The 14,270-nt window shown below is 36.3% G+C and overlaps 2 protein-coding genes across 3 annotated transcripts; both read right to left on the bottom strand.

Moving 5' to 3' along the window:
• Positions 1-1,249: 1,249 nt before the first annotated feature.
• RLP46 (receptor like protein 46) lies at positions 1,250-3,978 on the bottom strand. Its single transcript, XM_021962881.2, has one exon. The coding sequence runs from the start codon at positions 3,882-3,884 to the stop codon at positions 1,419-1,421; it is 2,466 nt and encodes an 821-aa protein (XP_021818573.1). The 5' UTR covers positions 3,885-3,978; the 3' UTR covers positions 1,250-1,418.
• Positions 3,979-5,167: 1,189 nt separating this feature from the next.
• Positions 5,168-12,799, bottom strand: LOC110760583 (Protein kinase family protein). 2 transcript variants are annotated; one of them, XM_088244043.1, is made up of 18 exons: positions 12,219-12,799; positions 11,970-12,051; positions 11,030-11,491; positions 10,658-10,783; positions 10,510-10,583; positions 10,314-10,383; positions 10,174-10,229; positions 9,936-10,007; positions 9,771-9,865; positions 9,532-9,595; positions 9,315-9,444; positions 9,000-9,218; positions 8,777-8,907; positions 7,355-7,529; positions 7,172-7,262; positions 5,884-6,041; positions 5,577-5,765; positions 5,168-5,375 (listed from the first exon to the last, which is right to left on the bottom strand). In XM_088244043.1, exons 3-18 carry the CDS (start codon positions 11,441-11,443, stop codon positions 5,316-5,318), a joined length of 2,124 nt encoding a protein of 707 aa, XP_088100169.1. In that variant the 5' UTR covers positions 11,444-11,491; positions 11,970-12,051; positions 12,219-12,799; the 3' UTR covers positions 5,168-5,315. The 2 variants fall into 2 exon arrangements, with proteins under 2 accessions (XP_088100169.1, XP_021818576.1); XM_021962884.2 differs by lacking the exon at positions 11,970-12,051 and having other exon boundaries at positions 12,219-12,798.
• Between the last annotated feature and the right edge of the window lie 1,471 nt (positions 12,800-14,270).

Raw genomic sequence — 14,270 nt, 5'->3', positions numbered from 1 at the left:
AGAAGCAATGATGGCATGTGTCCAGGGTGGTTTGTCTAAGTTAGAGGTTGAATCTGATTCTTTACAAATTATTTGTATGCTTTGTGGGGAGTGGAAGATTGACATGGCTGTGGACGCCATTATCTTTGACATAAAGCAGTTGGTGGGGCAATTTCAGCATTGTGTTTTCTTGTATACCCCTCGTCATTGTAACAAGGCAGCGCATAAAATTGCGGCCTTTGTGTCTAGAGTTGGCGGAATCCATACTTGGGATGATTTATGGCCTGAGTGGATTTTTGATATTCTTGCTAGTGATGTAAACCTTACTATTCGTCTTTAATAATATTCTTTCATCGTTTGGAAAAAAAAAATTTCATAGATGCACAAACGAAAGAAAAGACCTCTACTTTAACGTTTGCTGACAGTTTTAGTCGAGGATGAGAACTCAGAAATACAAGTTTTGATTTCATGGACATGCCAACAAAAAATGTGTCCAAACTAACCAAACTACTACATGTCCAAATTGAATTTGCTGTCTTGCACCCACTTGATGAGAAAGGTTGTGTCTGCTTCCTTCCCCGTCTTTTCTAACCGTGTTCTTCTGTTATTATAATCTTACTTCCGTACAATCCGAGGTGCTTTGTTGGAATTTTCTTTCTCCCAATATCATTTGTATAAATACATAACAAACTCGTCTTATTAAAAAAAAAAATTGTGTTTTCTTGCTTTCTCTAGTATTTTTATTAGGTCCCAACTTTCATGGGATGAACTTTTTTTCCACCCCATTTAGTCAGTACTACCCTGTTATTTAATTCAAGTTTTGCTTAACAATGAATATTTGATCGATGATACATAAATGGTAATTTAGTTTATGGTGTAAATGGGCTTTGGGTGTGTTTCTAAAATCTATTTCATATAGAATTTTTTTAATAATTTGAGCCCCTATATTTGGTATAATAGTGGAAAGAATGCAATATAAGGCAAAACCCAAAAAAAAAACAAAACAAAAAAGAGTGAATGGGCAGGCCTACTTTGACCAAAGGTTTCAAATCCTAAGCCCAAACTCTATCAAAACTTAGAATGGACCGGGCCAGTGGGTCAAACTATCAAGTCAGACTGTGCTTTGATAAATCGGGCCTCGGGCTACCCACTTCAGCCCGGCCAAATGATACTCCCTAACTCTGCGCAACTGCCACCATCTCTATATATGTTTTCTAAAGGCAGGGAATGAGAGAGAGAGACAGACAGAGACAGAGAGACAGAGAGAGGATCCAATTAACATCATTCCTTAATATTTTTTATTACTAAACTTCAAAATATATATGATGAATATAAGATCAGCAGAAATACAAACATTATTTGTAGTAGATGTTCTTGTTTCCTTCTTCAAAGGGTTGTTGTGTCTATTCTTGTGATGGTTCTCAAGAGCACACACATTGTTACCTCTGCCAAACACATTGAGAGCCCCTTCTTGTTCTGGTTGCAACAGTACTAAAATAACCAACAACGTACATTGAGGCCACAACAGAAAAAAATCCAAAAGGGAATCCAATCCCTGCAGTTGCCCATGAAAACCACCATGTATCGTTCTTCTCATCACTCTCATCTGTTTTGGCAGATGGTGGGTGCTCTTCGGGGCAATGCAACTGAATTTGAACCCCGCACAATCCGCTGTTGTTAGCATATATGTTTGGATCAATCAGTGTATCCATTTGGGGACTCTCAGGAATATGACCAACAAGTTCGTTGTTGCTCAAGTCTAGAGTGTTCAGTTCTTGAAGCTTTGCAAATGTCTCTGGTATTTGACCTGACAGATTATTGTGAGACAAATCCAAGGTCTCTAAACTCTTCAAATCACCAAATGCCAATGGGATGCTCCCAGAAAGTTCATTGGAAGAAATGTTAAGTAGCTTCAAGCCTTTCAGCCTACCCAAAGAGGATGGAATGTTGCCTGAAAATTGATTCTTTGACAGGTCTATAAGGGAGTAGATGTCAAGATTGTGGCTAGATAGGCCTTGCTTTGACTTCTTCCAATTTACTATCAGGTCGTATTCAACTAAGAAGGAGAAGATTTCATCAGGCAAATTTGATGGGATGTCTGGAGTCTCAATCATTGCAATAAGATTTCCAACACTTGGAGGAATTTTTCCACTAAGCAAGTTGTTAGACAGATCCAGGATCCGGAGACTGCGGAGATTTGACAGATCACCGGAGATCGATCCTCTTATGGAATTGTTTCGTAGATTGAGTACTTGAAGAGAAGATATTTTATTGAGAAATGTTGGAAAGTCTCCAGTGATGTTGTTGTCATGCAAGTCAAGGTGCTCAAGCTGGCTTAGATTGGACAAGTTTTTAGGCAACTGACCAGAGAACTCATTTTGGCCTAGTGAGAGCATTGTAGTGTTCAGTCCAAAAGTGGCAGGAACCTTACCTGATAATTTGTTTGACGAAATATCAACGAACGCTAGAAGTGCATCAGGTTTAAAGATTGGAAGCTCACCCGAGAAGTTGTTCCTTGACAAGTCGAGCAAAAGTAGTCGGTATATGTTTGCGATGGATTTTGGCACTGGCCCTGAAAAATTGTTTTCAGACAGCATGAGTATCATGACTGCACACTTCTCACCCATATCTTCCGGCAATTTTCCCGAAAAGTTGTTTCTTGACAATTTAAGGACTTGTAAACTTGGAGTTTGAAACAAAAGTGGCGGCAAGGAACCTGTGAGCTTGTTGTCTGATAAAAATAGGATCCCAACCTGTAGTTTAGCTAGCCACAATGGAAATGCTCCTTCGAGCCGGTTTTCACTCAAGTCCAAGAGATCAAGCCTTGTTTGATTGGAAAGCCAAATCGGAATCGGACCTCTAACATCACAGGATCTCAAGGATAATTGAGATAACATGCATTTTGGAGCTATGGTGACATTAGTGTTATTCCACCTTAGGTTATTTCCTCCAAGATGCAAATTCTTCAACCCCTTGAGTTCAAATAGCCATGCTGGGATATCACCATTGAGAATATTCTTGCCCAGCCCAAGTGTTTCCAGCTTTCTCATCTTTTGTATTGATTGTGGAATTCCACCACTCAAATTGTTGTTGCTCAATGAAAGTGTTGAAATGTTCACCAAGTTGCCAATCTCTGCTGGAATCTCCATGGAGAGAGAATTATCCTGCAAGTCCAATACTTGCAACTCCCTCAACTGAGACACCACAGACAATGGTATCCTTCCTGATATCTTGTTCCGTCGAAGTGACAGCTTACGCAATTCAATAAGGTTTCCGACCTCTGCAGGGATCTCTCCTTGGATGAAATTCTCATCCAAGTTCAATTGCTTCAAATTCTTTAGGCCGGCTATTTTGCTACTCAATGTTCCTTGGATCAAATTACCACTTAAATCAAGGTACTCTAGGTACCTTAACTGAAACAGCTGAGGAGGTATTGAACCATTGAATCGATTCTCCCTCATGTCAAGATATACTAGCTTGGTCAAATTGGCAAAACCAGCTCCTGGGATCTCCCCTTGCATCGAATTGGAAGCGATGTTGAGCAGCATGAGCGTTGTTATTCGGAAGAGTGGCGCCAGGACATCTGAAGGCACACTTCCATTGAGGACCAGATAGGAAATGTCAAGGCCAGTGATATGTTTTGAAGCTGATGCTGCATGGGAATGGCAAGTGACCAGGTTCCATTGACAACAATCTGAACTGGAATTCCATGACTCCAATAACTCGGTTACCATTGCTTCATCGGTAGAGTTTGCCGCTAATAAGTTTTCAGTTAATGAAGTTTTGAATTCTAGTAGAGCTTCTTTGTGTTCTTGGGGACAAGAAAAACAAGGCATAGGCATGAGGTTTAAGGTGAAGAAGAAGATCAAGTATGCAGCAAAAGGTAGGCTCATCAGGCAGGCCATATTGCTTTGCTACTTAATTAAGCAACTTGAGATACTTATAGATGGATCATGAAAGTGTTGATGGTAGAAACTCACAAACTAGATATTTTTCTATAAGCTCTTGAGAGTCGTGGTCAAACAAATCTGTGTCCTTTTATCATGACTTTTGAGGCTAAATCAATTACCTAAAGATTTTGTGTACATTGGTTTGAAACACTATCAATTAAATCATGCAAATTTGTCAATAGAAAAACTATGAGAAAGACCAATGCGTCTGGTCCTAGGTTCTAATTAAGCTAGTCAATGAAGATCATACCCAAGTTTTGTAGTCAATGACAGGCATATCAGGGTACGTCTTGCCACATTTCTCAACATTAAAATGCTTTAAACACATTCCTCCACCCTTCTTCATTTCTCATTTCTACCGTATGTTCTACTTTTATCTCTAAAAGGCAAAATGAAAATGAAATGGTTACCGAGCGGGCCGTTTGTAGATCATTCAGCATTTTTGATTTTATCATGAGTAACAGTATCACCACCAGCTTAGAGACTCCATTGTGATGTGAAGGCCTTATCTTTTTCTTGTTGATGGAACCCCATATCAAACATTCAACACTGCACTCGGTAGGTATAATTTGTTTTGAGCACATCTTTTGTATGAATCATTATTCAAGCACTAAGTCCTTTCTTTTTGTCATAATTCAAGCACTAAGTCAAGTCAATATTTGCTTTATATTGGAGTGGGTAGACAAAAATCATGAAAATTCTAGTTGAAATTTAGCTAAGAAATGTATTGTATTCCCTAACCGACGCTGTACACACACGGGCCCTATATTCTTATTCTTTGGACTCACCACCACTTTTCTTTGACTCAACTTTTTAGTTCTTGCACAGTTGAATGACTGATTCTTTACATTTTCATAATCAGATTCCTATTTTCTTTTACTTTTCTGAGAAGACTACCAATTATCAAACAGTTTCTGAAAAATCCTACCAGTTTCCAAACCCAATTGGTGTCAACTATTTTTTATGTTTTCGAGAAAACAAAAACAATTTCAGTAAATTTCCTAAATAAAGTGTTTTTGTACCGCAACATTCGAACAGAAAACACCTTCTTCCATGGCAAGGTTTAATTCAGAGAACGATTTGCAGTTAATAAGCAATCAACTTAGCGGCCATCGCTAGGTGAATTTTGTTATGTGCTTTTGACAAACTGCTGCTTAGTATCTTAGGTTGGTCGAGGGCACATGTTTTCCCAAAATCAATTGTATCATTCATCTATGTTACTTTTTACATTCATAAACTAGGAACAAATTTCATGAGATGGATGGATTTTTTTTCCCTCTTAACTTGCAGTGAAAAGATTATCCAGCTACTCAAAGATCAACTGTAAAACGCTCTCAAAAATTTGAATAGCATTTTTCAGGTATAAACCACATATACACACACAAATTAGCAAACAGTCCGTCCATAGCAAATTGATGCAATATAGAGATTTTTGGACCATTTTTCCTGCAAAAAACCAAACATCAAAGATGATTCATTATCTTGAGATTGATGAAAATGAACAAAAACAAGGCATGAATACCTCATCTATGGTGCTATGCAACTGAACTTTCAGAACCCAGATATTTGAACTCCGTGTTATAAAGAAATAAAGAAAATTAGCACAAGATCATGATGCTCATTGCACACCAATGTTTTGTATCTTACCTTTACATGGCTGCTTGGGAAGGCAGAGGTACGCAGAGTTTCTTGAGTTTCATCCACCAATTTTCGTTTAGGAATGCTCAAAATGAAGGCTGCTTGATCAGTAGTGGCAGCCATGGATGTTATTCTGTAACCACTTTCCCATCGCCTGTGTATACCTTCACTCGGGTATAAGAAATCAAGCTCCACGACCTTGTATTTTCAAATCAAATGAAAGATGGGGAAAATGAGCTATCTTGAAAACAAGAAAGGTGAACAAAATTTACAAATTCAAAAATTTGACAGACTTGAATGTGAGTAAATAATATACCTGATCAGAATATCCAGCATTCCTGGACATAACGACACCCCAGCGAATGCCAGCGGTTGTCATGGATGTCACATGGAAACCTTCTTTCCACTTCTTATTTATCCACTTGAATGGAAAAGATTCACTCACTTTATATGACTGCTGAGTGTAAGGAGTACCTATATGCAATACGATAGAGTATAAATCATGGCTTAGGACAGTGGTCTAGTAAAGAGAAATATGCAGCAAAAAGAACAGTCTCATAAAATTAGAGTTTCATTCACCAGCAAAAAATGAAGATGAACAAAGTGCATCCACAAAGGCACTTATAACATGGAAAAAAAACACACATTCCAATAAGGACTATTAAAATTTAATTTGTAAAGTTCTTCAGCATTTAATTTTCAAAAATTTTATTCTTTCTGTGACCTTTAGTTAAAAACACCGAGCTTCATGATGCAACTCTGTTTATGGTACTTTAACACGACTTTTGCATTGCCAAACCCTATTTATTGTACTTTATCATGACTTTTGCACAGCCCTGACCACTTGACTAAAACCCCGTTGGTATGTTCTTGAGCTTCTTCAACAATGGGGAAATGGTTTTGTAAGGAATATTATTACATTGCCCCATGAAAAGAACTTTTTGGGGTGAGATCTAATGGACGAAAATCAATCAAAGCTAATGTTTGGTGGAAGGAAAAGTATTCGGAATCACAATATCAATAGGAGATTTTATCAGCAAGGATGTTCCAAAGAGAATAATGAACTGCAGAGGAGTTGAGCATGGTGCAGAGGCCATCCAAGCAAGAAGAAATATGGGAAGCATGGAAGATAAAGAACATAAACACGATGGTAGGAGGAAGAAAAACGCAAGTGGAGGATAACTGGGAGTGTGCAGTGGTGCGAAAAGAAAGCTGTTCACGTCTCTTGGGAGAAACTTCAAACAACAGAATTCAAAGAGGCATCCTGGAACAAGAATGTTGCTAGAATAAAAAGAAAAATGAACTAGGTAACTTGCAAAAGGGCATCCTAGATTGAGAATGCTGCATGAATAAAAACTGAATATGAGAAGAAAACTAGATTCAATCACAACCCTTGTATAGAACCAGTTGAAGACAACTCAGAGAAACAAGTGACTATGGATTTGGCAAAATAAGAAGATAATCATATTTCACTGTTTACTAGTACCACAGAATATATGAAAGAAAAAGAGGTGAAGATGCACACAACACACATTTATACAAAACTAACAGTATATTTTTTTATTTTTTTATTTTTTTATTTAATGGTACAAATAAATGCAAACCTTTGGACATAACCACCAAGGAACTCCCATTAGCGGCACCAGCTATTGAACTAATATAGAAATTCTTTTCCCACTGTTCCATGATCCAATCCTGTCCCAAATGAATTAATCAAGATAATCAATATTTCAAGAAGTATATTACTTACGGAAGGATGACAGAATACACTTGTTTCATATGCTAACCTTATGTAGGAAGACAGTTGACAGCTCATAAACCTGGGAAGAGAAACCTGTCCCTGCATCCATGATTAGGGCCCACAGATTTGCTGCAGACGCTACAGAGCTGATAAATAATCCATCTTCATTACCCTTGTCAACATGCTGGCTCAGCCTTGTGTCCGCCACATTGTAGTGATATCTACATGTCCAGCAAGAGGCTTACTTAATACAATGCAAGAAAAGTCCAGTGGGAACACCTAAGTGGTGAAGCCACTGCCCTACAGAGGCCATCCTAGGTTTGAGCCTAGACCATGCCCCTTGGTTTCCTTACGAAGAGAAAGGAGAAGAAAAACCACCATGCAAGAAAACGATTACCATGCACATAACACATGGGTTTGTGGGAAAATATACCATAAATAAGAACTTAGGTTCATCATCACCTCAAATTGGTAGAGCCACTATTCATTCGGTATTTCTTACAGAAACACACATCAGGAGCATCATTATCAAGTGTTTCAAGGTCAGAATCAGAACCATTTAATATCATTTATGAGAAGTCCATAATATATCACTATGCATTTTATCTCAAACTACACTTTACACCTAATTATCTGATATTTTTTCCATTTTGTCCCCTGTGTTGTCATTGTTTTAACTTAAAATACAGGGACCAGATATGAATTGTGACAAAAGTTGAGGGGGTAAAGTGTAGTTTATCCTCTGACTACAAACACAGTGTAGTATACCCATTTAATTTATTAAAAACTTGAATAGGTGAGAAGACATAATAAACCTATTTGAAGAACCACTAGAATGAGATACAAAAGATACCAAATAAATATCAGAAGATCTCAATATTAAGTAAAAGATGAAAATAATATTTTAGGGTCACGAGCTTAAAACTAATAGAAGGTTTAAAATCTCATCTTTTATCTTCACTTTAGAAATGATTAGTAGTTTAATTATGATTCCACCTTAGGAACAAATAAAGTTTTTTTTTTTTGTTTTTTTAGAAGCAACAAGCTTTCCTATTTTGGTATACAGCATTACATCTACTTTATATCAAATTTCAGAAAAAGGTTAATTAAGTGATATTTAAGATGTCTAATAACAGAACATCAACACATGGGCCGAAAAAAGGAATGCAATTGCCATCCTTCATAAGTTAGCTAATTTGCTAAAGCACAAATAGCGGACAAGATAAAGAATTATGCCAAAATTACATACTTGCTTTTGATACTGACAAAGAAGAATTAAAAATGTATAACAACCTTTCAATGAAAACCAAACATTTAAAATACTTCAACTGCTGACACCTTTTATAAATGTTTCTGTATGGAAATAAAATATGTTTATATGAAAATGAGAAAACATAGCAAATGTAGGAAAATTTCACTGCACAATCACACATTATGGGAAATCAAATTAAGGAAATGTATATTTCACCTTTGCTTCATTGGACGACGTGCATTATACACTGAAATCCACTGGGTAGCAGGACTACCTAAACGAACTTTCTTCTTTGGTTGCTCATCTTCTTCCAAATTTATAGACATTCTTGCCCGCTTTTGCCCAACCTATTTATGCAGAACGTTGAATAATTAGAAAGTCAAAGAAAGAAAAAGAAAAGAGTTAAGGAAAAAAGCTGAAAATGTATAATCAAAAACACCTTAAGAGCCCCATCAATTCTTATCGGCCTTAATGGCATGCATGGCTCTATCAAGCTTTCAAACAAAGATATCAACTTTGCATAATTTGGTTCCTCATCAAATTTCATATTTGTAACAGCTTCAAGAAACTGTTTAAATGGGGGAGGGCAGAAACAGCACATCAACTCTGGGGAGGTGGCCATCTTTTTCTTACAAACAAGAAAACTCTTGTTATCCCCCTGTAATTTCAAGCAAAACAGTGAACAAAGGTTGTCAAGATTATATGAAAACAGAATACAAAGGTACAAACACATTTAACAACGATACCAACTCACCTGATACCCTTGCCAGGGTAACCTTCCTTTAATGAGAAATATTAATGTGTATGCCAATGACTCAAGATCATCCCTTCGACTTCCAGTCCGACCTAAATGTGCATGTACACTTGCATACCTTATTGTTCCCCTGTCAAAAGTAGTAATGTCAACATATAAAGGACGGCCAAATAAAGTCTCAGAAGCACAAATAGAACAATGTCCTAACATTACAAACCTGAATATGTCAGGCCTCTGATCATATTCAACATGTTGACCAGATGCTTCCTTCCATTTAGATGCTGAAACAAAATATAAACATTATACAAGCATTATATACTAAATATGGGAATAGGATTTGCTTCATATCGCTTAAATTTCCTTACTAAAAACAGAAAAACCATAGCTGACCATGAAACACAAATTGTTCATACTTTCAAAAAAAACATGCAATGAAGAAACATGAGGGCAACATACCCAGGCCAAGATCAATCAGATAAAGCTTCTTCTCATCGGGTGTTCCAGATTGACCAAGCAAAAAATTTTCTGGTTTTACATCTCCATGCACAAACCTAGTTTGATGAAAAATTCATGAGTTATTTATACGAAAGAGAATACATCAAAGCTTCCAATAAAACTTACCCTTTTAAGTGAAGCTTTTCAAGAATTGATATTGCCTCAACTGCAATGCATGCTGCCGTATTGGGTGACATCCTGTTGCAGACATAATAATGTGAATTAAAGGACCGAAATAAACTGTGTTGCACACAGGGGATGTTGGGGTGTAGATTCTTGTACAATTGGTTTTTAAGGGGTCCATTACGTGTGCTTGTGTGAATTTGAGTGTGTTTGTGCATGAGAGAGAGATAGAGTATCTTACGATTGGCCAACAGAATTCCAAAGGTCCCAAAGACTGGGTCCAAGAATGTCCATGACCTGAAATATAAATAACATCCATCAGACAATGTAAATAAGTTTTGAATCCAATCCGATGGTAAGGAACTCCAAAACAAACCTTACCATAATGTAAAAGTCACCTTGTCGACCCTTGTAATGAACCCAAGGAATTCCATAACATCCATTCAGATGACTTGACAACGTAAAAAGAAGGAAATCAGATAAGACATTGGAAACATTTCAAGATTAATGTAGATAAAATTTAAAGGCAACCATATGTAATTTTTTTCCAACATATTCAGGAATAAACAAAACTCACCTGTACACTTGCCACTCATAAGGAGCGCCGTAACTGCAACCTTTACTATTTCGGTGTTCGAACTTCAAAGCAACCTGTAAAAAGGATCTTAAAAGATCATATATTTGTGATTCAGAAAATAAAATTTCCGAAAAATGATATTAAATACCTCAATTGCATCAGGTCCTGTCCTATCAGTGCCACCACTAACCCTTCTACCAACATAAACTTGGCCAAAACCACCCTTGCCCAACTTCCTTTCTACCTTATAGACAGGAGAGTTACCCACTTGTACCTACACCAAGCAACAGAAACACTTAAATTTCTGCATGGACAACAAGACATTTACTGAACTAGTAGAGTGAGGAACATAGAACTTTTTTTTTAATGCTAATAATCAGCTAAATATCTACCAGCAGAGTACAGTCATAACAGCTGTTTCTCAAAATAGAAGTCCTAAATCAAAGCAATTAATATCCCGCATCTAACACTAAAAAGGAAAAAGGAATCCAATCAAAAGTAATAAGTACAGGGTATATACCCTATCGGGAACAGGTGTCCCGCCTGCTTCCTCTTCACCTCCCATTATTTTGTCCGCACTTGCACCACCCTCCATCGCTATATCTTTATCTGCTACAACTTCTACACGATTATAAATGGGTTCGGCGGCTCCTAAAGCAGCAGCTTCAGGACGAACCTCGCAAGGTTCAGGGTCTAAATCTATCAACCTAACACCACGACCTCTACCAGCTGCAGTTGCCCTTGTGGGTATTGCCGGTGAAGGACCTTTTGCTACAGCATTACCGCCTCTTCCCCTTCCACCACCAGCTCTCCGACGAGGTTTATTCTGAGCAGGCAGTACACAATTTTCGGCTTGGCCAATCGGTGGTTGTGAGGAAGGCTGGAGATCATCAAGCCGTTTTGATCTGCGCACTCCGCTTCGTAACTCTGGCATCCTCAGCCCATGCAAATCACATTCCACCCAATAATCCCTTCAGATACTCTGCAACATAAATATCAGGAAAGAAATCACTAAAATTATTAATTAAAACATAATTTACTGTTACAAGCATAAAACTGAAACAATACCATAAACGTAAATCCCTTTGAGCAAGCAAAATAGAAATTTTAAACCCCTTACAGGCACAAGTCGTACTATATAAATCATATAAATGTATAGTATCATACTATTAATAATTTAGAACTACTACAAAACTGAAACCACAGTGATAAATAGAGAAAATCAAAACAACACAAAAAGATAAATTCTGTGAAGCTTGCCTCAATTGCTACCTATAGAGAAAAAGTAAGGATACCATTGTGGGGCTACATAATATAGCTTAAGAGATCTAATTTTCAAAAACCAAGCAACAAAGTAAATAGTAAATGTGCTCAATAATATAAAATGAATCTATTCCATTTCTGTATATCTTTTGTTCGTTTCTCTTAATCAGTCATTAGCTTCGGCCAAAAGCACGCACCTTCACCAACCTAAGCATTGAAGCAACGATGATTACGACCAAAAACAAATACACTTCCACATTGAACGAAAGAATCAAACGGCTTCATCAACGATAAAAATAAATAATCCGAATCAGATCGATTTCTAAGCAATCAACAATCCGATTATCTAAAAAATTTGAAAACTTTGAATACAAAGCGATCATCGAACAAGCGCAAAACAGCTGGAAAAAATAAGAAGAAAAATAGAAAAATATGAATTTACTCACCGATCGGTTGCTGAAAACCGAGAAAGCACAAGGATCGGAGGCTGAGACTGAATCAAAGACGCATGAAGAAGGCGATCGGTTCCCTTCAGATCGTCTTGTTCTTCAGTGAAAACAAAGCGACAGAGGCACACACATTTCTCTTATCAGAAGCTCAAAAAGATTTTTCTTTTTCTTATTTTGTTGTCTTTTTTTGGTATTGAGAGACTTGGATGCTCAAAGGCTATAAATATAGGTAAGCCCTGAGCCTCTCTAGAAGTTTTTTTTATATAAATAAAATAAAATAAAATAAATTTTCATTTTATTTTATTTTGTCTCAAAAAATAAAAGAAAATAACATTTGGTGATGATGGTGGTGTGGTGTGTTCTGGTTTTGTGTGTTGTGTGTGTCTTCTCTTTCTCTATCTAGAAACTCACTTTCTCTCTCTTCTGTTATCTTTGTTATGTTTGTGTTGTGTGTATGTATTGATTGCTGATGCCCTAAATATGTATATAAATGGGCTTCCCTCTCATCTCTTTCTCTCTCTCTCTCTCTCTAGAAATATGTGTGAAGTGAAGGTGTGGTGTGGTGTGAAGGTGGTGTCCAAATAGGGCTTCTTGTGTTGGTTTTATATGGGAAAGAAATGGGACATGCAAATGTGGCCTTGTAATAACCAATAGGATATCTATCTCCTTTTCTTTTCAAAATAAATATTTATTAATTAATTATTATTATGAGTTTTCAACACTGTGTCAGACTCAATTTCACCTTTTCAAATTACAACATAAAAACAATGCGCTTGTGAGTTTACACAAAATCCTTGCTTTGCATGACCTTGTTATGTTTTTTTTTTTCCATTCAAAATTTATTGGTTTTCTTTTTCTTTTTCTTTTTCTTTTTTACCAACTACAGATACAATATATTCTCTTCCTTTCCAAAATTCATAATAAATTAGTTGATTTGAATGGTAGCACAATGGCATAAAGTATAAGCTAAATGATAATGAATATAAGACTAAATAAAATTCTACAAACTAGACATTTCATATTCCGTAGGCCAAGGTTAAAAAGTGATTATCAAGCCATCAACATCAACAGCATAAAAATCTCATAGTCAAATGTCTAAATTATTATATATTAACATGTTTTTTCTTTCTCCAAACGCAACAAATTTACAAGTTCTATGAAAATCCAGACACACAAAATAATAATAATGATAATAATAATAGTTTTTTAGGTTTTTTTTAGGCTTAATTGCTACAGTGCACCTTGAAACATTGGTCAATTCTCACTTTACCCCCTTAAAGTTAAAGTGACCCACTTTGCCCTCTTGACCGATGTTTTATGTCTCATTTTGCCCTTAACCATCAAGTCTGTTAAAAATTCTGTTAAAAAAGCTAACATGGCACCAATAGGACCCACTATCTGACTAAACTAAGTGTTAAAAAAACTGACGTGGCACCAATAGGACCCACTTTAAAAAAAAAAAAATAAGTATTATTTTTATTTTTAACAGTTAAATTAAGAATTTTAAAAGATAATTTTTTTTTCTTCACACATGACACTTAGTTTAGCCAAATAGTGGGTCCCATTGATGCCACATCAGCTTTTTTAACGGAATTTTTAATAGACTTGACGATGAGGGGCAAAGTGAGACACAAAACATCGGTCAAGGAGGCAAAGTGGGTCACTTTAACTTTATGGGGTAAAGTGAGAATTGACCAATGTTTCAGGGGGCACTGTAACACTTAAGCCTTTTTTTTTTATGTGGTTAGGGTTATACAAATTTTTGTTTCTTTTTCTTGCCATATGGCAGTAATAGTAAGTAAATAACATATTGATCCCTACATAAATACTTCCATTTGAACTAATGTGTGGTATGATTACAAGGCAATATAAAGAATTCAAACCCCACCTTACTCATAAATAATATTATTTTATTTTTGTTAATTGAAAAAACTATCAATTATGATAAACGATCCCATGTTAAAAATCACCTCTTAGATTCTCTTTTAATATTCATTTAATGGATAACTTGCGATTAACATTTTTTCTCATTGGAGTTTTTTTCTCACC

This window comes from Prunus avium, chromosome 7 (assembly GCF_965620075.1).
Source record: "Prunus avium chromosome 7, drPruAviu1.hap1.1, whole genome shotgun sequence".
NCBI classification, from domain to species: domain Eukaryota; kingdom Viridiplantae; phylum Streptophyta; class Magnoliopsida; order Rosales; family Rosaceae; genus Prunus; species Prunus avium.
Note: the sequence above shows the minus strand (reverse complement) of the source record. Positions and strands in the feature narration are given on the sequence as shown.